The sequence below is a fragment of the Oncorhynchus mykiss genome, chromosome 9, assembly GCF_013265735.2.
Source record: "Oncorhynchus mykiss isolate Arlee chromosome 9, USDA_OmykA_1.1, whole genome shotgun sequence".
NCBI lineage: Eukaryota > Metazoa > Chordata > Actinopteri > Salmoniformes > Salmonidae > Oncorhynchus > Oncorhynchus mykiss.
This window is the reverse complement of record NC_048573.1, coordinates 76,770,583-76,794,704: the sequence shown is the minus strand read 5'-3', so window position 1 is coordinate 76,794,704 and position 24,122 is coordinate 76,770,583. Positions and strand designations below refer to the sequence as shown.

At 47.0% G+C, this 24,122-nt stretch overlaps 1 protein-coding gene across 4 annotated transcripts in view; it reads right to left on the bottom strand.

The window, feature by feature from the left end:
- si:ch211-169p10.1 (coiled-coil domain-containing protein 120) overlaps nucleotides 1-24,122 on the bottom strand; it is a 120,960-nt gene that overhangs the window by 59,706 nt on the left and 37,132 nt on the right. For 3 of the 4 annotated variants that reach the window (XR_005053400.1, XR_005053399.1, XM_036989098.1), the window contains exons 1-2: nucleotides 12,272-13,843; nucleotides 2,976-3,048 (exon numbers count right to left, since the gene is read on the bottom strand). Coding sequence is in view for 1 of the 4 variants with exons in the window: in XM_036989098.1 (XP_036844993.1) it covers nucleotides 2,976-3,048; nucleotides 12,272-12,312 (114 nt within the window). In the remaining 3 variants the exon portion in view is untranslated. Of the gene's footprint in view, nucleotides 1-2,975; nucleotides 3,049-12,271; nucleotides 13,844-24,122 lie in introns of those variants that run through there. The other variant, XM_036989099.1, reaches the window with a different exon arrangement.

Here is a 24,122-nt window from a genome sequence, read left to right as displayed (position 1 = left end):
GAACCCATAGGTAGGATACAGAACCCATAGGTAGGATACAGAACCCATAGGTAGGATACAGAATCCATAGGTAGGATACAGAACCCATAGGTAGGATAAAGAACCCATAGGTAGGATAAAGAACCCATAGGTAGGATAAAGAACCCATAGGTAGCATAAAGAACCCATTGGTAGGATAAAGACCCATAGGTCCATATAATACAGTGCCTTGCGAAAGTATTCGGCCCCCTTGAACTTTGCGACCTTTTGCCACATTTCAGGCTTCAAACATAAAGATATAAAACTGTATTTTTTTGTGAAGAATGAACAACAAGTGGGACACAATTATGAAGTGGAACGACATTTATTGGATGTTTCAAACTTTTTTAACAAATCAAAAACTGAAAAATTGGGCGTGCAAAATTATTCAGCCCCTTTACTTTCAGTGCAGCAAACTTTCTCCAGAAGTTCAGTGAGGATCTCTGAATGATCCAATGTTGACCTAAATGACTAATGATGATAAATACAATCCACCTGTGTGTAATCAAGTCTCCGTATAAATGCACCTGCACTGTGATAGTCTCAGAGGTCCGTTAAAAGCGCAGAGAGCATCATGAAGACCAAGGAACACACCAGGCAGGTCCGAGATACTGTTGTGAAGAAGTTTAAAGCCGGATTTGGATACAAAAAGATTTCCCAAGCTTTAAACATCCCAAGGAGCACTGTGCAAGCGATAATATTGAAATGGAAGGAGTATCAGACCACTGCAAATCTACCAAGACCTGGCCGTCCCTCTAAACTTTCAGCTCATACAAGGAGAAGACTGATCAGAGATGCAGCCAAGAGGCCCATGATCACTCTGGATGAACTGCAGAGATCTACAGCTGAGGTGGGAGACTCTGTCCATAGGACAACAATCAGTCGTATATTGCACAAATCTGGCCTTTATGGAAGAGTGGCAAGAAGAAAGCCATTTCTTAAAGATATCCATAAAAAGTGTCGTTTAAAGTTTGCCACAAGCCACCTGGGAGACACACCAAACATGTGGAAGAAGGTGCTCTGGTCAGATGAAACCAAAATTGAACTTTTTGGCAACAATGCAAAACGTTATGTTTGGCGTAAAAGCAACACAGCTCATCACCCTGAACACACCATCCCCACTGTCAAACATGGTGGTGGCAGCATCATGGTTTGGGCCTGCTTTTCTTCAGCAGGGACAGGGAAGATGGTTAAAATTGATGGGAAGATGGATGGAGCCAAATACAGGACCATTCTGGAAGAATGGAGTCTGCAAAAGACCTGAGACTGGGACGGAGATTTGTCTTCCAACAAGACAATGATCCAAAACATAAAGCAAAATCTACAATGGAATGGTTCAAGAATAAACATATCCAGGTGTTAGAATGGCCAAGTCAAAGTCCAGACTTGAATCCAATCGAGAATCTGTGGAAAGAACTGAAAACTGCTGTTCACAAATGCTCTCCATCCAACCTCACTGAGCTCGAGCTGTTTTGCAAGGAGGAATGGGAAAACATTTCAGTCTCTCGATGTGCAAAACTGATAGGGACATACCCCAAGCGACTTACAGCTGTAATCGCAGCAAAAGGTGGCGCTACAAAGTATTAACTTAAGGTGGCTGAATAATTTTGCACGCCCAATTTTTCAGTTTTTGATTTGTTAGAAAAGTTTGAAATATCCAATAAATGTCGTTCCACTTCATGATTGTGTCCCACTTGTTGTTGATTCTTCACAAAAAAATACAGTTTTATATCTTTATGTTTGAAGCCTGAAATGTGTCAAAAGGTCGCAAAGTTCAAGGGGGCCGAATACTTTCGCAAGGCACTGTATATATATAGAATATATATATATAGAATAGATGAATCGCTATGATAATGTCCAGCCGTAGTAGAGATTCAGGTTGGGCTGCTAGTCAGTAACAGTTTCTCTCTCTCAGGACGACCAGCAGTAGGCCTGCAGCTACCTACACATCTGGTCGCCACATGTCCTCTGAAGTTTCCCCCCCTCTCTCCCCGTACCTCCCCCTGTCTCCCCCGGTCTGCAGAGCAACAGTGGAGGAGGAGGAGGAGGAAGAGGAGGAGGACGGCTGCATCAAACAGTCTCTTGTTCATTATTACACCACAGAGCTAAAGACATTCCACAACACAACACAGTGTCTGAAGTGTCTTCCTACTAAAACCCCCACAGTGAGAGACTCAAAGGGATTTGAGGTGAAACATATTTTGGTCAATAGAACAGGGATACCGTGGTTGGTCTGATGGAAAAAACAAACACCACTTTGAGAAACAAGGTGTAGGAACATGTTGATCAAAAGAGGAGGGAACACACACACACACACACACACACACACACCACACACACCCACACACACACACACACACCACACACACCACACACACCACACACACCCACACACCACACACACCACACACCACACACACACACACCCACACACCACACCACACACCACACACACCACACACCACACACACCACACACACACCACACACACACACCACACACCACACACCACACACACACCACACACACCACACACACCACACACCACACACCACACACACACACACCCACACACCACACCACACACACCACACACCACACACACCACACACACCACACACACCACACACACCACACACACACCACACACACACACCACACACCACACACCACACACACCACACACACCACACACACCACACACACACACACCCACACACCCACACACCACACACACCACACACCACACACCACACACCACACACACACACCCACACACACCCACACCACACACACACCCACCACACCACACACACACCACACACCACACACCACACACACACCCACCACACACACACACACACACACACACCACACACCACACACACAGCATAACTTTTCTACCACTACGGTAGCTGATACATGTGTATCAGAACATGTGTGTATGTGTATTGTACCTGCGGTGGGTATCTCTGACCTCGTTTCCAATATGACTGTAGCCCCAATGAACAGAGGTGGAAACAGAGCCCGCTGGAGGGAGAGACGGGAGAAGAAACTGGTTAATAAAGCCTAGAAGACTAAGGGAGGGCAGAGGGATGAATGAAGGGAGGAAGTGCTGAGAGAGAGAGAGCGAGAGAGAGAGAGAGAGGGGTCCTTCCTCTGTGCTGGGGTGCACAGAAGAATCAATGATCTACTAATCACTCATTCTGTGATACAGATTGGACATTGCTCAAACGGATCCCCTCAAACACTGTGATTGCTCTAGACAGAGCTACACAGACCGATAGCAGCTAAAGATAACTGGGAGATAAAAACATGAACAGCACAGAGAGAGGGAAGACGAGTGGAGAGAGGAATAAGAGGAGAGAGGGAAGAGAGGAGAGGATAGAGGAATAAGAGGAGAGAGGGAAGAGGAGAGGATAGAGGGATGAGAGGAGAGAGGGAAGAGGAGAGGATAGAGGAATAAGAGGAGAGAGGGAAGAGGAGAGGATAGAGGGATGAGAGGAGAGAGGGAAGCGGAGAGGATAGAGGGATGAGAGGACCGTTGCTGGGGAGAGGAGAGAGGGAGCTGGGGTGGACTGTGGAGCTGGGGTGGACTGTGGAGCCTGTGGAGCTGGAGAGACCTGTGGAGCTGGGGTGGACTGTGGAGCTGGGGTGGACTGTGGAGCTGGGGTGGACTGTGGAGCCTGTGGAGCTGGGGTGGACTGTGGAGCTGGGACAGACTGTGGAGCTGGGACGGACTGTGGAGCTGGGACGGACTGTGGAGCCTGTGGAGCTGGGGAGACCTGTGGAGCCTGTGGCGCTGGGGAGACCTGTGGAGCTGGGGAGGCCTGGGGAGGACTGTGGAGCTGTGGAGGACATGGAGCTGGGGAGGACTGTGGAGCTGGGGAGGACTGTGGAGCTGGGGAGGACTGTGGAGCTTGGGGGGACTGTGGAGCTGGGGAGGACTGTGGAGCTGGGGAGGACTGTGGAGCCTGGGGAGGACTGTGGAGCCTGGGGAGGACTGTGGAGCCTGGGGAGGACTGTGGAGCCGGGGAGGACTGTGGAGCCCGGGAAGGACTGTGGAGCCGGGGAGGACTGTGGAGCCTGGGGAGGACTGTGGAGCCTGGGTAGGACTGTGGAGCCTGGGTAGGACTGTGGAGCCGGGTAGGACTGTGGACCCGGGTAGGACTGTGGCGCCGGGTAGGACTGTGGCGCCGGGGAGGACTGTGGCGCCGGGGAGGACTGTGGCGCTGGGGAGGACTGTCCCCAACCATTCATTTTATTTAACTCAGCAAGTCAGTTAAGAACAAATTCTTATTTACAATGACGGCCTACCAGAAGGCAAAAGGCCTCCTGCGGGGACGGGGGATGGGAGTAAAAACACATATATAAGACAAAACACACATCACGACAAGAAGAGGCAACGCTACATAAAGAGAGACCTAAGACAACAACATATCAAGGCAGCAACACATGACAACACAGCATGGTAGCAACACAACATGACAACAACATGGTAACAACACAGAGACTAGAGTCTGTTCGCCCACAGTGACTAGAGAGTCTGTTCACCCACAGTGACTAGAGAGTCTGTTCACCCACAGTGACTAGAGAGTCTGTTCACCCACAGAGACTAGAGAGTCTGTTCACCCACAGAGACTAGAGAGTCTGTTCACCCACAGAGACTAGAGATTCTGTTCACCCACAGAGACTAGAGAGTCTGTTCACCCACAGAGACTAGAGAGTCTGTTCACCCACAGAGACTAGAGATTCTGTTCACCCACAGAGACTAGAGAGTCTGTTCACCCACAGAGACTAGAGATTCTGTTCACCCACAGAGACTAGAGATTCTGTTCACTTAACTGAGATGTTCAGAGACAAAGTCTCAGCAGTTCACAGCTGAAGATGATCCTATTGTCTAGGATGGTGTGTATAACTGCAGCTACTGGTTAATCAAATCAAAGTTTATTTGTCACGTGCGCCGAAAATACAACAGGTGTAGTAGACCTCACAGTGAAATGCTGAATACAACAGGTGTAGGTAGACCTTACAGTGAAATGCTGAATACAACAGGTGTAGTAGACCTCACAGTGAAATGCCGAATACAACAGGTGTAGTAGACCTTACAGTGAAATGCTGAATACAACAGGTGTAGTAGACCTCACAGTGAAATGCTGAATACAACAGGTGTAGGTAGACCTTACAGTGAAATACTGAATACAACAGGTGTAGTAGACCTCACAGTGAAATGCTGAATACAACAGGTGTAGTAGACCTCACAGTGAAATGCTGAATACAACAGGTGTAGTAGACCTCACAGTGAAATGCTGAATACAACAGGTGTAGTAAACCTCACAGTGAAATGCTGAATACAACAGGTGTAGTAGACCTCACAGTGAAATGCTGAATACAACAGGTGTAGTAGACCTTACAGTGAAATGCTGAGGACAACAGGTGTAGTAGACCTTACAGTGAAATGCTGAATACAACAGGTGTAGTAGACCTCACAGTGAAATGCTGAATACAACAGGTGTAGTAGACCTTACAGTGAAATGCTGAGGACAACAGGTGTAGTAGACCTTACAGTGAAATGCTGAATACAACAGGTGTAGTAGACCTTACAGTGAAATGCTGAGGACAACAGGTGTAGTAGACCTCACAGTGAAATGCTGAATACAACAGGTGTAGTAGACCTCACAGTGAAATGCTGAATACAACAGGTGTAGTAGACCTCACAGTGAAATGCTGAATACAACAGGTGTAGTAGACCTTACAGTGAAATGCTGAGGACAACAGGTGTAGTAGACCTTACAGTGAAATGCTGAGGACAACAGGTGTAAACCTTACAGTGAAATGTTTACTTGATGTCACATTGATTGAGCTCTTATCTTTAACAGCCATTAAAATAGCATTTACCACTAAAACAGCGGACCAACATGGTGAACGCAAGGCAATAGGGAGGCGCTCCCTGTACACAGCACAGACATGGTTTTTATTAAAGGATGAGGTGAGAGGTGCTTGATACCGCTCTTCCCTACCCAAAATGGGCTGTAAGAATGGACATGTAGGAGCGGCAGGTAGCCTAGTGGTTAGAGTGTAGGGGTGGCAGGTAGCCTAGTGGTTAGAGTGTAGAGGCGGCAGGTAGCCTAGTGGTTAGAGTGTAGGGGCGGCAGGTAGCCTAGTGGTTAGAGTGTAGGGGCAGTAGGTAGCCTAGTGGTTAGAGTGTAGAGGAGGCAGGTAGCCTAGTGGTTAGAGTGTAGAGGAGGCAGGGAGCCTAGTGGTTAGAGTGTAGAGGAGGCAGGTAGCCTAGTGGTTAGAGTGTAGAGGCGGCAGGTAGCCTAGTGGTTAGAGTGTAGGGGCGGCAGGTAGCCTAGTGGTTAGAGTGTAGGGGTGGCAGGTAGCCTAGTGGTTAGAGTGTAGAGGAGGCAGGGTAGCCTAGTGGTTAGAGTGTAGGGGCGGCAGGTAGCCTAGTGGTTAGAGCGTTGGACTAGTAATCCCCGAGCTGACTAGATAAAAATCTGTCATTCTGCCTCTGAACAAGGCAGTTAACCCACTGTTCCTAGGCCGTCATTGTAAATAAGAATTTGTTCTTAACTGACTTGCCTAGTTAAATAAAGGTTAAAAAAAATGTCCTCCCATGTTAAACCCTGTGAATGTCCATGTTGACTGAAACACCCTGTAAGAGATTAAAAGACTAGCTTTCTGATGACAAGACAAGAGTATCTTTAGTCTGATGGAGTGAGACATGGCCAATGGCACCGTCACCTTTATAGTGCACTACTTTTTGCCATAGGGCCTCTGGTAGTGCACTAGATAGAGAACAGGGTGTCATGTGGGACACAGGCCTAGTCTTTAGGTCTCATGGTCTCTAGGTAACTCTTCAAACATCTCAGTAATCTACAAACAGGTCAGACACACAACCCTTATCCTCTCCTCTCCCCTCTCTTCCTCTTCCATCTCCCCTCTCATCCTCTCCTCTCCATCTCCCCTCTTCCATCTCCCTTCTCATCCTCTCCTCTCCCCTCTTCCATCTCCCTTCTCATCCTCTCCTCTCCCCTCTCTTCCTCTTCCATCTCCCCTCTCATCCTCTCCTCTCCCCTCTTCCATCTCCCTTCTCATCCTCTCCTCTCCCCTCTCCATCTCCCCTCTCATCCTCTCCTCTCCCCTCTCCATCTCCCCTCTCATCCTCTCCACTCTTCTCCTCTTCTCATCTCCCTTCTCATCCTCTCCTCTCCCCTCTTCCATCTCCCTTCTCATCCTCTCCTCTCCCCTCTTCCATCTCCCTTCTCATCCTCTCCTCTCCCCTCTTCCATCTCCCTTCTCATCCTCTCCTCTCCCCTCTTCCATCTCCCTTCTCATCCTCTCCTCTCCCCTCTTCCATCTCCCTTCTCATCCTCTCCTCTCCCCTCTTCCATCTCCCTTCTCATCCTCTCCTCTCCCCTCTTCCATCTCCCTTCTCATCCTCTCCTCTCCCCTCTTCCATCTCCCTTCTCATCCTCTCCTCTCCCCTCTTCCATCTCCCTTCTCATCCTCTCCTCTCCCCTCTTCCATCTCCCTTCTCATCCTCTCCTCTCCCCTCTTCCATCTCCCTTCTCATCCTCTCCTCTCCCCTCTTCCATCTCCCTTCTCATCCTCTCCTCTCCCCTCTTCCATCTCCCTTCTCATCCTCTCCTCTCCCCTCTTCCATCTCCCTTCTCATCCTCTCCTCTCCCCTCTTCCATCTCCCTTCTCATCCTCTCCTCTCCCCTCTTCCATCTCCCTTCTCATCCTCTCCTCTCCCCTCTTCCATCTCCCTTCTCATCCTCTCCTCTCCCCTCTTCCATCTCCCTTCTCATCCTCTCCTCTCCCCTCTTCCATCTCCCTTCTCATCCTCTCCTCTCCCCTCTTCCATCTCCCTTCTCATCCTCTCCTCTCCCCTCTTCCATCTCCCTTCTCATCCTCTCCTCTCCCCTCTCATCCTCTCCTCTCCCCTCTTCCATCTCCCTTCTCATCCTCTCCTCTCCCCTCTTCCATCTCCCTTCTCATCCTCTCCTCTCCCCTCTCTTCCTCTTCCATCTCCCCTCTCCTCTCCCCTCTTCCATCTCCCTTCTCATCCTCTCCATCTCCCCTCTCTTCCTCTTCCATCCCCTCTCCTCTCATCCTCTCCATCTCCCCTCTCCATCTCCCCTCTCATCCTCTCCATCTCCCCTCTTCCATCTCCCCTCTCATCCTCTCCATCTCCATCTCCCCCTCCCCTCCTCTCCTCAATTGCACTGTATTCTCTCCCCCCTCAACTCCTCTCCCTCGCTCCTCTTCCCTGCTCACCCAGTGTCCAGGACAACACACTAAAATCACAACTGAAGTCGCCTGGACGACGCACCAACACCATCAGTTCAGGAATGTTCGCAAGTGACACACCACGAGGAGGCTGTCGGTTACGCGAATGCAGTAAGAAGCCACGGTAAGTTGCTAGCTAGCATTAAACGTACCTTGTAATAAACAATCAATCAATCATAATCACTAGTTAACACATGGTTGATGATATTACTAGTTTATCTAGCGTGTCCTGCGTTGCATATAATCGATGCGGTGTGTATTCGTGAGAAAGACTGTCGTTGTTCCAACGTGTTCCTAACCATGAACATCAATGCCTTTCTTAAAATCAATACACAGTACAAAATCAATACACATTTTTAAACCTGCATATTTAGCTAAAAGAAATCCAGGTGAGCAGGCAATATTAACCAGGTGAAATTGTGACACTTCTCTTGTGTTCATTGCACGCAGAGTCAGGGTATATGCAACAGTTTGGGATGCCTAATTTGCCAGAATTGTACATAATTATGACATAACATTGAAGGTTGTGCAATGTAACAGGAATATTTAGACTTATGGATGCCACCCGTTAGATAAAATACGGAACGGTTCCGTATTTCACTGAAAGAATAAACGTTTTGTTTTCGAAATGATCGTTTCCGGATTTGACCATATTAATGACCTAAGGCCCGTATTTCTGTGTGTTATTATGTTATAACTAAGTCTATGATTTGATAGAGCAGTCTGACTGAGCGGTGGTAGGCAGCAGCAGGCTCATAAACATTCATTCAAACAGCACTTTCGTGCGTTTTTCCAGCAGCTCTTCCCTGTGCTTCAAGCATTGCGCTGTTTATGACTTCAAGCCCATCAACTCCTGAGATGAGGCTGGTGTAACCGATGTGAAATGGCTAGCTAGTTAGCGGGGTGCGCGCTAATAGCGTTTCAAAGTCACTCGCTCTGAGACTTGGAGTAGCATGGGTAACGCTGCTTCGAGGGTGGCTGTTGTCGATGTGTTCCTGGTTCGAGCCCAGGTAGGGAGGGGCGAGGAGAGGGACGGAAGCTATACTGTTACACTGGCAATACTAAAGTGCCTATAAGAACATCCAATAGTCAAAAGGTATATGAAATACAAATGGTATAGAGAGAAATAGTCCTATAATTCCTATAATAACTACAACCTAAAACTTCTTACCTGGGAATATTGAAGACTCATGTTAAAAGGAACCACCAGCTTTCATATGTTCTCATGTTCTGAGCAAGGAACTTAAAAGTTAGCTTTCTTACATGGCACATATTGCACTTTTACTTTCTTCTCCAACACTTTGTTTTTGCATTATTTAAACCAAATTGAACATGTTTCATTATTTATTTGAGGCTAAATTGATTTTATTGATGTATTATATTAAGTTAAAATAAGTGTTAATTCAGTATAGTTGTAATTGTCATTATTACAAATAAATAAATAAAAATTGTCTGATTAATCGGTATCGACTTTTTTGGTCCTCCAATAATCGTTATCGGCGATGAAAAATCATAATTGGTCGACCTCTAGTTCGGATAGTTGATTGTAGCCCAGGAGTGGCTGATGGAACTCCTCAGCTGGCTAGCTCTGGAATAATTTATGTTTGCTCCGGGACCGACGTAAACCAATAGTCACTCAGATAGCAGCTAGCTAGCTGCAAGATCCAGGTGTAAATGTCCAGAGCTTGCGGTTGAAATCCGGGGATATGGAGAGAAAATAGGTCCGGTTTGCTCTGGTCTGAGTCTCGGTGCACAAAACTAGCGATAGCTTTTCGAGCTAAAGGATAGCTGATGACCACCAACCGTGGTTAGCTGAATACTAACATTAGACAGTAAACTGGCTAGCTTCTGGCTTCTCTTTTGGCTAGCTTCAGGCCTCTCTTCTGGCTAGCTTCTGGCCTCTCTTCTGGCTAGCTTCTGTCCTCTCTTCTGGCTAGCTTCTGGCCTCTCTTCTGGCTAGCTTCTGGCTTTTCTTCTGGCTAGCTTCTGTCCTCTCTTCTGGCTAGCTTCTGATCTCTCTTCTGGCTAGCTTCTGATCTCTCTTCTGGCTAGCTTCTGTCCTCTCTTCTGGCTAGCTTCTGTCCTCTCTTCTGGCTAGCTTCTGTCCTCTCTTCTGGCTAGCTTCTGATCGCTCTTCTGGCTAGCTTCTGTCCTCTCTTCTGGCTAGCTTCTGATCTCTCTTCTGGTTAGCTTCTGATCTCTCTTCTGGCTAGCTTCTGATCTCTCTTCTGGCTAGCTTCTGGCCTCTCTTCTGGCTAGCTTCTGATCTCTCTTCTGGCTAGCTTCTGGCCTCTTCTGGCTAGCTTCTGATCTCTCTTCTGGCTAGCTTCTGGCCTCTCTTCTGGCTAGCTTCTGGCCTCTCTTCTGGCTAGCTTCTGATCTCTTTTGTTTTTGTTGTTTTAATTGGTGAGGCGGGTTGCAAGAGAGTGTTTTGAAGTTGAGTTTTTAGAAAAAAATATATATAAAAAGATATGCGAGGAAAATATGTAAATATATATGTACACGGGACCTGACAAGACGAGGACAAAGGACGTCTGACTGCTATGCCATCTTGGGTTGCTATGGATACTAACTTGGACATTTAAAAACTGTAGTAGATCAAATAAACACAGATCTAAACTCTTACCTTTGATTTCACGTGTATCTACAGTAACAACACAGATAGCCTACTGTGTGTTTACAGCAGTATCACACACACATAGTAGGCCATCTCTCTGGCTGTGGCCCCGGTGCAGAGGTATCAACAGTATCACACACAGTAGGATATCTCTCTGGCTGTGGCCCCGGTGCAGAGGTATCAACAGTATCACACACAGTAGGCTATCTCTCTGGCTGTGGCCCCGGTGCAGAGGTATCAACAGTATCACACACAGTAGGATATCTCTCTGGCTGTGGCCCCAGTGCAGAGGTTTCAACAGTATCACACACAGTAGGCTTTCTCTCTGGCTGTGGCCCCAGTGCAGAGGTTTCAACAGTATCACACACAGTAGGCTTTCTCTCTGGCTGTGGCCCCAGTGCAGAGGTTTCAACAGTATCACACACAGTAGGCTCTCTCTCTGGCTGTGGCCCCAGTGCAGAGGTATCAACAGTATCACACACACACAGTAGGCTATCACTCTGGCTGTGGCCCCGGTGCAGAGGTATCAACAGTATCACACACAGTAGGCTATCTCTCTGGCTGTGGCCCCGGTGCAGAGGTATCAACAGTATCACACACAGTAGGATATCTCTCTGGCTGTGGCCCCAGTGCAGAGGTTTCAACAGTATCACACACAGTAGGCTCTCTCTCTGGCTGTGGCCCCGGTGCAGAGGTATCAACAGTATCACACACACATAGTAGGCTATCTCTCTGGCTGTGGCCCCGGTGCAGAGGTATCAACAGTATCACACACACACACAGTAGGCTCTCTCTCTGGCTGTGGCCCCAGTGCAGAGGTATCAACAGTATCACACACAGTAGGCTCTCTCTCTGGCTGTGGCCCCAGTGCAGAGGTATCAACAGTATCACACACAGTAGGCTCTCTCTCTGGCTGTGGCCCCAGTGCAGAGGTATGCTCAGGTTGGGATTACAGTGTAGTACTACTTTCCCACAGACAAATGTTAACAATGACCCTTGCTTTTGCCAAGGGCTCCTACACCAACATGTTGACTCAGAGGATCAGCACATGGGGCCAGTCTCAAACCTCACATTCATAACCGTGATAGTCATATCAAAGTAACGACCTACTCAATAAAAGGTTGGCACTGACCTATAATTGAATATATAATATGTAAATAAAAATCTACAGCGGCGCCTTTCCTCTTGTTTGGAAAATAAAAACTTTTGACACGGGTTTCCAAATGTGAACATGGATTGCTGTCGGTAACATTCAACAATGTGATATTGATTAAACAACAAACGTGTATTGTAGGAGATTACATTTAAGAATACATACGGTAAGTTACGGCTGATTACCTCGATATGCAGTTTAAACTACCCGGTGGAACAAACAGCATGCGGAGTGAAGATCGATGTCAACACAGGTATGTTCTAACCGAACCAACCCTTTCAATGTACACCGTATATTCCCATAGCGCTCGTTACAACGGATCCGGTATGCCACGACACAATCATGTAAATAAATGATGAAAAGCGTCAATAAAAACGCGCGGATGAAACTTCTCAAAAGTCCTCGTTTAAAAGTCCATAAGAGCGTTTCTCTTCGGTGTTCCGCAGTCAGTCGGGGCGCAGCTACCTCTCTCTCTCTCTCTCTCCGCCTGGCTGAGAGACTCTGGACACAGCGACTTGTTGCGGCGATACCAAATGGTCAGATGCAGAGGGGGGTAGAAACAGCAGGGGCAGCAAATCTTTGTAAGCGAAAAAGACAACCATAGTATAATTCAATCTCTCATCTAAGATGTATAAAATAAGTCCATTTACATCACTTGATATGTTTTATAATTAGGTTTAGTAGGCGATGTTTATTCATATATATATTTTTTTTAAGATTGGTTTGTTCCACTATAGCTGATGTGTAGGCTACCTAAACTGTATCCAGATGCAAACTGTCCAAGAAGATACAACTCAAAACCCTGTACAGAATTTTATGTGATAAATTGTCTTTGAAGTATTTTCAGCATTTCCTATAGAGAATAACAGTCATCAGTCATTCTGTTTTTTGTTTTGTTTTACACACTTAAATTCAAACATCAAAGTATGTGATTTCCTGAGTGGCTACAATGTTGCCATTTTATGTTGAGTTCTCTGTTTGTCCACTGAGGTTGAAAATGGAAACATTGTTACAAGACAGTTGGCAAGTTCCAGCAGTAGCCAACCAGAGGACTGGAGATGGTCACAGACAGAGACAGATGTAAATGTTGATAGCCTTCACCGACAGGTATCAGGTTTCAGGTGTTATCTTCTAGTCTACTACTGGGTAAACGTTGGAACAAATCTATCACAATTAATGACTGTTAGAAAACTAGACAACAAGGAGAGGACTGGAGAGATGGTCAAAGAAAGAAAGAAAGAGCAGGAAAGATAGAGACAGTTATCTGGTTTCAGTTGTTATCTTCCTGCCTACTGCAGGCTGCTACAGATGTAGGATCTTCATTTGACCAGCTTCTCACAGCGGGGAAATAATGCTGCAGCAACAGAAAATGTGAATTATTGTGTGGATTATAATTAAATTGATTTTTGTTGTTGTGGTAAGGGTTGATACATTTCTCGTTAGGGCAAATCAAATCTGATATTTTAAAGTGGAAATTATAAACTTCAGAAAATGTCCTACGAATTTTATTCGTGACATTCATGGTAAACAACAGGTGTGGACTAACAGTGAAATGCTTAGTTACAGGTCGTTCCCAACAATGTAGAGAGAAAGAAAATAGAGAAATAATAGAAAAGTAAAATAATAAAATAATACTATTTATTATAGTAATAATAAATACGATAACATGGTACTATACACAGAGTACCAGTACTGAGTCAATGATAACATGGCTATATACACTGGGTACCAGTACTGAGTCAATGATAACATGGCTATATACACAGAGTACCAGTACTGAGTCAATGATAACATGGCTGTATACACAGAGTACCAGTATCGAGTCAATGATAACATGGCTATATACACAGAGTACCAGTACTGAGTCAATGATAACATGGCTATATACTCAGAGTACCAGTACCGAGTCAATGATAACATGGCTATATACACAGAGTACCAGTACTGAGTCAATGATAACATGGCTATATACACAGAGTACCAGTACTGAATCAATGATAACATGGCTATATACACAGAGTACCAGTACTGAGTCAATGATAACATGGCTATATACACAGAGTACCCGTAATGAGTCAATGATAACATGGCTATATACACAGAGTACCAGTACTGAGTCAATGAGTAGAAGGTGTATGATGACCCATTTTCAGAGAGAGAAGCTACTCCAGCTTTGGCAGGACTCCCTCAGTGTGGCCTGACTATGCAGTGGATTTCCACACGTTGGAAGCTTCCTGGAACCAGGAAGTGCTGTTTGACATGTTCCTACACGGAATCTCGGAGGAGATCAAGGATGAGCGTGCAGCCCGGGAATTACAGACGGATTCCCTCATCGCCTTGACCATCAGGATCGATGGGTGACTACGGGAATGATGGAGGGAGAGGAGATTCGATTTCGCTTGCCCGTCCAAGGATTTCCCTTCGCCTCTGAGGCATCCCGGAAGTCCCAGACGGCCCCGCTGCCGAGGGAACCCAAGGCTACCCGAGGTACCCCGAGAGTTGCCAAAGACGGGCGAGTCAACGTTTCCCGGGCCTATGCAATTAGGCAGAGCTGGGCTGTCTCCAGAGGAAAGGCTATACAGGGTCAACACTAAGAGTTGCCTGTTTTGCGGGACTTGCGGCCATTTTGTGCCCTATTGTCTGTTAAAAGACCAGGCTCACTGGTAGCATCGAATACTCTGGTGGGCCATATGGAGAACTTTTCTGCAACCATTCCTCGCACTCCGTTTCATGCCATTCTGCTGTGTGGAAACCCTTAGAAATCTCTCCAGGTCCTCATCGACTCTGGGGCCGATGAGAGCTTTTTGGACTCTACCCTGGCTTCCCATCTGAAACATCCCCACTCAGCCCCTCTCCACTCCCATGGATGTTAGAGTGCTGGACAGGCGCTCTATAGGCCGGGTTACCCACAACACCATTCCTATCAACCTACATGTGTCAGGGAACCACAGTGAGGCTATCCAGTTCCTGCTCATTAAGTTTCCACATATTCCTGTGGTATTGGGATTCTCCTGGCTCCAGCGACACAATCCCTTCATTAAATGGTCTACTGGTGCCATCATGAGCTGGAGCCCGTTCTGCCATGCCCATTGCCTGAAGTCAGCACAACCTGCCTCGGGACGTCTTCCTGGGGGCTCAGAAGTTGCCCCGGGCCTCTCCGCCATTCCCGCGGAGTACCAGGACATCCGGGAGGTGTTCAACAAGGCCCGGTTCACTTCGTTTCCGCCGCACCGACCATACGACTGCAGGATTGACCTTCTCCCAGATATCTCCAGGCACTACTCCGCCCCAGGGACGACTGTACTCTCTGTCGGGACCAGAGACCAAGGCCATGGAGATCTACATTGGGGAATCCCTAGCTGCAGGACTAATCCGTCCTTCTTCCTCTCCCAGTGGCGCAGGGTTCTTCTTCGTGGAGAAGGACATGACCCTGTTCCCGTGCATCGACTGCCGGGGCAGAACATCGTTCATCGTGTGGATCAACCACAAGAACCTGGAGTATCTCCGCAAAGCCAAGCGCCTCAACTCCAGGCAAGCTAGATGGGCCCTGCTGTTCACACGCTTGAACTTTTCCCTCATACCAAGAATGTCAAGCCGGATGCACTGTCACGCCACTATAGCCCCACGACCTCTACCCCGGAACCCCACGACTTCTAACGGGCAGTTGGAGCGAACCAATCAGGACCTAGAGACTATTCTGCGCTGCCTGGTCTACACCAACGCCACCACCTGGAGCCAGCAGCTTGTGTGGGAATACACCGCAACACCCTTCCTTGCTCTGCCACGGACCTATCACCTTTTGAGTGTTCCCTGGGGTATCAGCCCCCACTCTTCCCTGAGCAGGAAGAAGAGGTCGGCATACCTTCTGCCCAGACGTTTGTCCTCTGCTGTCGTCGTACCTGGGGGATAGCCCGGCTGGCCCTCCTCAAGACCACCTCCAGGTATCGACGACAAGCAGATCGCCACCGGACCCCGGCTCTCCGGTATAGGCTAGGGCAGAAGGTATGGCTGTCCACCAGGAATCTGCCCCTCAGGGTGGAATCCCGCAAACTCTCCCCCCCGGTTTATCGGCCCGTTTCCCATCTCCAAAGTCATTAGCCCCTCTGCTGTTTGTCTTCTGTTGCTCCGTACCCTTCGTATACATCCTACCTTTCATGTGTCCAGAGTTAAATCCATGTCGCACAGCCTTTGTCTCCTGTTTCCCTGTGTATTTATACCTGTGTTCTCTGTCTGTTGCCAGTTCGTTTTGTTTCGTCAAGCCTACCAGTGTTTTTCCCTCTGCTTCTGTCACACGATTGTTCCTGTTACCTAGTTTTCCCATTGTTGACCATTCTGTCTACCCTGACCCTAAGCCTGCCTGCCGTCCTGTACCTTTGTCCCACCTATCTGGGTTACTGACCTTTGCCTGCCCCTGTTAAATTATTAAACTGTTGTTACTTCGACGATGTCTGCATCTGGGTCTTACCTGAAACATGATAGATAACTAGTTATAAAGGGACAGATAATAAACAGTAGCAGCAGCGTATGTGATGAACCCAAGAAAATGAGTGCAAAAAAGGGTCACTGCAGATAGTCAGGGTAGCTATTTGGCTAAATATTTAACTCTTTAGTAGTCTAATGGCTTGGGGGTAGATGCTGTTCAAGGTCCTGTTGCTTCCAGACTTGGTGCATCGGTACTGCTTTCCGTGTGGTAGCAGAGAGAACAGTCTATGACTTGGGAGGCTGGAGTCTTTTACAATTTTCAGGGACTTCCTCTGACACCGCCTGGTACAGAGTTCCTGAATGGCAGTGAGCTTGGCCCCAGTGATGTACTGGGCCGTACGCAATACCCTCTGTAAAGACTTACAGTCAGATGCCAAGCATTTGCCATAACAAGTTACTACTTTAACAAGAACCCACCAGTCAGGTCTCTGTTCTACCACTTTAACAAGAACCCCCCAGTCAGGTCTCTGTGCTACTACTTTAACAAGAACCCACCAGTCCTACTTTAACAAGAACCCACCAGTCCTACTTTAATAAGAACCCACCAGTCAGGTCTCTGTTCTACTACTTTAACAAGAACCCACCAGTCAGGTCTCTGTTCTACTACTTTAACAAGAACCCACCAGTCAGGTCTCTGTTCTACTACTTTAACAAGAACCCCCCAGTCAGGTCTCTGTTCTACTACTTTAATAAGAACCCACCAGTCAGGTCTCTGTTCTACTACTTTAACAAGAACCCACCAGTCAAGTCTCTGTTCTACTACTTTAATAAGAACCCACCAGTCAGGTCTCTGTTCTACTACTTTAATAAGAACCCACCAGTCAGGTCTCTGTTCTACTACTTTAACAAGAACCCACCAGTCAAGTCTCTGTTCTACTACTTTAACAAGAACCCACCAGTCTCTGGTCTACTACTTTAACAAGAACCCACCAGTCCTACTTTAACAAGAACCCACCAGTCAGGTCTCTGTTCTACTACGTTAACAAGAACCCACCAGTCAGGTCTCTGTTCTACTACTTTAACAAGAACCCACCAGTCTCTGTTCTACTACTTTAACAAGAACCCACCAGTCCTACTTTAACAAGAACCCACCAGTCAGGTCTCTGTTCTACTACTTTAACAAGAACCCACCAGTCAGGTCTCTGTTCTACTACTTTAACAATAACTCACCAGTCAGGTCTCTGTTCTACTACGTTAACAAGAACCCACCAGTCAGGTCTCTGTTCTACTACTTTAACAAGAACCCACCAGTCAGGTCTCTGTTCTACTACTTTAACAATAACTCACCAGTCAGGTCTCTGTTCTACTACTTTAACAATAACCCACCAGTCAGGTCTCTGTTCTACTACTTTAACAAGAACCCACCAGTCAGGTCTTTGTTCTACTACTTTAACAAGAACCCACCAGTCAGGTCTCTGTTCTACTACTTTAACAAGAACCCACCAGTCCTACTTTAACAAGAACCCACCAGTCCTACTTTAATAAGAACCCACCAGTCAGGTCTCTGTTCTACTACTTTAACAAGAACCCACCAGTCAGGTCTCTGTTCTACTACGTTAACAAGAACCCACCAGTCAGGTCTCTGTTCTACTACTTTAACAAGAACCCACCAGTCAGGTCTCTGTTCTACTACTTTAACAAGAACCCACCAGTCAGGTCTCTGTTCTACTACTTTAACAATAACTCACCAGTCAGGTCTCTGTTCTACTACTTTAACAATAACCCACCAGTCAGGTCTCTGTTCTACTACTTTAACAAGAACCCACCAGTCAGGTCTTTGTTCTACTACTTTAACAAGAACCCACCAGTCAGGTCTCTGTTCTACTACTTTAACAAGAACCCACCAGTCCTACTTTAACAAGAACCCACCAGTCCTACTTTAATAAGAACCCACCAGTCAGGTCTCTGTTCTACTACTTTAACAAGAATCCCCCAGTCAGGTCTCTGTTCTACTACTTTAACTTGTCACAAGCAGATCAGAAATAGCCCCTGAATTACCACACCAAAGGCAACAGCCACAGCACAGTGAAGTGTGTGTGTGTGTGTGTGTGTGTGTGTGTGTGTGTTAGAGAGAGTGTTTGAATGGGGGGAAGTTGAGCTGGGGCTCACTGGGAACAGAGTGCATCTCCTGTACTGCATCTGGCCCTTCCTGGAATTCACCCTGGATAGGCTGAGGGACAGTTCCCACACTGGGACTGTGCACCAAATAACACCCTATTCCCTACATTGTGCACTACTTTGGACTAGAGCCATAAAAAGTAGTGCACTACATAGGGAATAGGGTTCCATTTCAGACACTGACTGGGAGAGAGGAGGGGGCTGGACTACTGGGAGAGAGGAGGGGGCTGTACTACTGGGAGATAGGAGGGGGCTGTACCACTGGGAGAGGAGAGTAGAGGAGTGGGTCGTGTTCATTAGGCGCCCAAGTGAAAGAAAACAGACTGAAATGGGGAGGAACTACCTGGAATTGTCCCATCAGAAACACACACTTTCGTATTTTGTTGCAAAAATATTTTCCTACTGTGTGCCCTAATGAACAGTCCCGTAGTCTGTCCTGCTGTGACTGAACTCTGGCAGCAGTTCATTAAATCACACAATGAGACATGGAACAACACAATGAATAAGCTATCCGAACAACACTATCAGCCATCAGCTGAACAATATAACAGATTACAGATAACGTAGATCACCTTCTCTATTGGTGGGTTGGACATACAGTACAGTATATCCCATGTTTTAAACATTGTGACAGTGTCAAAGCTCGTCCATTCATATGACTGTAGAACAGGGACACTTAAATGGTAACTAGCTACAATGTAGCCTACAGTATGCCTACCTGGCAGTATGATATCAAATCCAAAACTTTATTCGTCACATGACCTTACAGTGAAATGCTTACTTTACGAGCCCTTAACCAAAAGTGCAGTTCAAGAAAAAAAAATACTTACCAAATGAACTAAAGTAAAAAAAATAATTACACAATAAAATAACGAGGCTATATACAGGGGGTACCGGTAACCGAGTCAGTTGAGGTCATTTGTACATGTAGGTAAGGGTGAAATGATTATGCATAGATAATAAACAGCGAGTAGCAGCAGTGTACAACATCAAACAAGTGGGTGGGGGGGGGGGGGGGGGCATCAATTTAATAGTCTGGTGGCCATTTGATTCATTGTTCAGCAGCCTTATGGTTTTCGGGTAGAAGCTGTTAAGGAGCCTTTTGGTGAAAGAATTGACGCTCCGGTACCACTTGCTGTGCTGTAGCAGGGAAAACAGTCTATAACTTGGGTGACTGGAGTCACTGACAATTTTATGGGCTTTCCTCTGACACCGCCTATTATATAGGTCCTGGATGGAAGGAAGCTTGGCCCCAGTGATCTTCTGGGCCATACGCACTACCCTCTGTAGTGCCTTGTGGTCAGATGCCGAACAGTTGCCGTACCAGGCAGTGATGCAACCGGTCAGGATGCTCTCGATGGTGCAGCTGCAGAACTTTTTGAGGATCTGGATTTCCTGACGGGCCGCCCCCAGGTGGCAAGAGTAGGTAACAACACATCCGCCCTGCTGATCCTCAACACAGGGGCCCCTCAGGGGTGCGTTCTCAGCCCCCTCCTGTACTCCCTGTTAACTCATGACTGCATGGCCAGGCACGACTCCAACACCATCATTAAGTTAGCCAATGACACAACAGTGATAGGGCTAATCACCGACAACGACGAGACAGCCTTTAGGGAGGAGGTCAGAGACCTGGCCGTGTGGTGCCAGGACAACAACCTCTCCCTCAACGTGATCAAGACAAAGGAGATGATTGTGGACTACAGAAAATAGAGGGCTGAGCATGCCCCCATTCTCATCGACGGGGCTGCAGTGGAGCAGGTTGAGAGCTTCAATTTCCTTGGTATCCACATCACCAACAAACTAATATGGTTCAAGCACACCAACACAGTCGTGAATAGGGCACGACAAATCCTATTCCCCCTCAGAAGACTGAAAAGATTTGGCATGGGTCCTCAGATCCTCAAAAGGTTCTACAACCATGCTGGTTGCATCACTGTGTGGTATGGCAACTGCTCAGCCTCCGACCACAAGGCACTACAGAGGGTAGTGCGAACAGCCCAGTACATCACTGGGGCCAAGCTTCCTGGCATAGGACCTCTATACCAGGCGGTGTCAGAGGAAGGCCCAGTACATCACGGGGCCAAGCCTCCTGCCATAGGACCTCTATACCAGGCGATGTCGGAGGAAGGCCCTAAAAATGGTCAAAGACTCCAGCCACCCTAGTCATAGACTGTTCTCTCTGCTACTGCACGGCAAGCGGTTCCAGAACACAAAGTCTAGGTCCAAGAGGCCTCTAAATAGCATCTACCCCAAAGTCATAAGACTCCTGAATACCTAATCAAATGGCTACCCAGACTATTTGCATTGCCCCCCCCCCCCTTTTTACACCACTGCTACTCTCTGTTGTTATCATCTATGAATAGTCACTTAAATAACTCTACCTACCTATGTACATATTACCTCAATTACCTCAACTAACCGGTGCAACCCTGTATATAGTCTCGCTATTGTTATTTTACTGTTGCTCTTTAACTTGCTACTTTTATTTCTTATACTTATCTGTACTGCGTTGTTGGTTAGGGGCTCGTAAGTATACTATAATACTTTTGTAAATAAGGTATTTCTGATTTTTATTGTAATAAATGTGCAAAAATGTTTCTGTGATGTCATTAGGGGGTATTGTGATGTCATTAGGGGGTATTGTGATGTCATTAGGGGGTATTGTGATGTCATTAGGGGTTATTGTGATGTCATTAGGGGGTATTGTGATGTCATTATGGGGTATTGTGTGTCGATTGATGAGGAAAATGTTTTATTTAATCATTTTTTAGAATAAGGCTGTAACGTAACAAAATGTGGAAAAAGTAAATGGGCCTGAATACTTTCCAAATGCACTGTATGTGTTTGACCCAGGTCTGCAGACTACATATGTGTTTGACCCAGGTCTGCAGACTACATATGTGTTTGACCCAGGTCTGCAGACTACATATGTGATTGACCCAGGTCTGCAGACTACATATGTGTTTGACCCAGGTCTGCAGACTACATATGTGTTTGACCCAGGTCTGCAGACTACATATGTGTTTGACAGAGACAGACAGACAGACAGAGGGACAGCCGGACAGCCAGACAGCCAGATGGACAGACAGAGAAAAACAGACAGAGAAAAACAGACAGAGACACACCCTGACAGACAGCCAGCCAGACAGCCAGCCAGCCAGCCAGACAGCCAGACAGACAGCCAGACACAGCCAGGCACAGCCAGGCACAGCCAGACACAGCCAGACAGCCAGACATACCCTGACAGACAGCCAGACAGACAGAGACACACCCTGACAGACAGCCAGACAGCCAGCCAGACAGCCAGACAGACAGCCAGACAGACAGCCAGACAGACAGACAGACAGCCAGACAGCCAGACACACAGACAGCCAGACAGACACAGACAGACAGCCAGACACCCAGACACAGCCACACAGCCAGACACAGGAGCAGGTCTTGACACACAGTGAGGAACAGGTCTTGACAGGCCGTCAGCTCCAGCCCTGTGTGTGTTATTAACTGTGTAGCTGTGCAGCCTTCTCACACAGGAGAGAGGTAGAGACAGAGAGAGATAGAAAGGGAAAGGGCGATACCTAGTCAGTTGTCCAAATGAATGTATTCAACTGAAATGTGTCTTCCACATTGAACCCAACCCCTCTGAATCAGAGGTGCGGGGGGCTGCCTTAATCGACATCCACGTCTTCGGCGCCTGGGGAACAGTGGGTTAACTGCCTTGTTCAGGGGCAGAACGACAGATTTTTACCTTGTCAGCTTGGGGATTCGATCCAGCAACCTTCCGGTTACTAGTCCAACGCTCTACCCACTAGAATGAACTGAAAGACAAAAGCAAGGAGGGCTTTCCATGCCATTAAAACATCTATTAAATGAGATCAGATTATATTAAATGAGGCAGACTATCTGACCACTGTGACTTGATAGAAAACTGAGGAAAACACCGACTAGGTACAGACAGTCTGGCCATAGAAAACAGTTGCCACAGACAGATCTGGCAAACCCAGAGAGAACGGGTTGTCCTCACTCTGCCCTCAGAGACAGGTTGAGACGAGGCAGAATCTTTCTCCTACACTGCCAGAATTATACAGACTTACGGGTAATTATCTTCACCCACATTGAGAGAACACACAGACTTCCAAACAAAAACAGAACATTTGAAAATCCAATATTAGCTGCAAAAATATGTTGACAGCCAGTCGAACGACCAACCAGAACAGTGGCATTACTACCCGTCTTCCTCACTATTTCAGTATTGTCCTCTACCCGTCTTCCTCACTATTTCAGTATTTGTCCTCATTCATTTCTAACACTATTCATGCCAATAAAGCCTTTTGGGGAGAAAGAGAAAGAGAAGGTGAAAGAGAGAATTACATGGTCTGGTTCGCCACTCTCCTTCAAAGCCTCTACACTCCACTTTTCTCCCTTCTGTGTGTTTGCATCTTAATTAACCAATCAGGTTTCATCTGCTACTCTCTGATGTGGTACCAAGCAGGTCGCCCCAGTTTCACAGTGAAACTAGATGTCCATCCAGGTCACCAGGACAGGAAACCCCCTCGCAGCCAGAGGTCGCAGCTTACACCGCTCCGTCATCCCCTTGTCGACAGGGAAAAACTGTGATTTCTAAGGTTTAAGTTGTTTTAAGCCTATCGCAAACCTTAGCTCTTAAATTTTAACATTCGGGAATGAACGCCTAAACTTAATAACCTTAGAAAATCGACATTCATTTCATCAACGGGAGTGGTGGCGTAAGCTGTGTGTTTTGGTTCCAAGGCTCACGAGTTGCACACATTTTCCCCCGTCAAATATCGACGTTTATCCCCTCCACTTGTCTGAAACGTCCAATTCGGAAGTGAGACTGTCATATCTTGGTGGTTCTGTTGTGAACACAAACTCTCTGACCCTTACACACACACACACACACACACACACACACACTGTTTAACAGTCATATACAGTACGCATCAAAAAGCCCAGCGCTTCCTATCTGAACATGCTGTGTAAGCAGGTTTTTGATGAAGACATAAAAGCAGGCTAATCTAAAAAATAATCTCCACATGACATGACACTAATTGATTTGACATAGACCTATTGAGATTAAAGTCTGTGGAAGAGCGATGTGTTTGGGATGATGAAACTGCACTTTGTTTGAGCTGCCGCACCCTGAGGGTACACGGCTTCAGTAGCAGTAGGCTTCAGTAGCAGTAGAATTCAGTAGCAGTAGGCTTCAGTAGCAGTAGAATTCAGTAGCAGTAGGGTTTAGTAGCAGTAGGCTTCAGTAGCAGTAGGGTTCAGTAGCAGTAGGGTTCAGTAGCAGTAGGCTTCAGTAGCAGTAGGGTTCAGTAGCAGTAGACTTCAGTAGAAGTAGCATTCAGTAGCAGTAGGCTCGGGTAGCAGTAGGCTTCAGTAGCAGTAGGCTTCAGTAGCAGTAGGCTTCAGTAG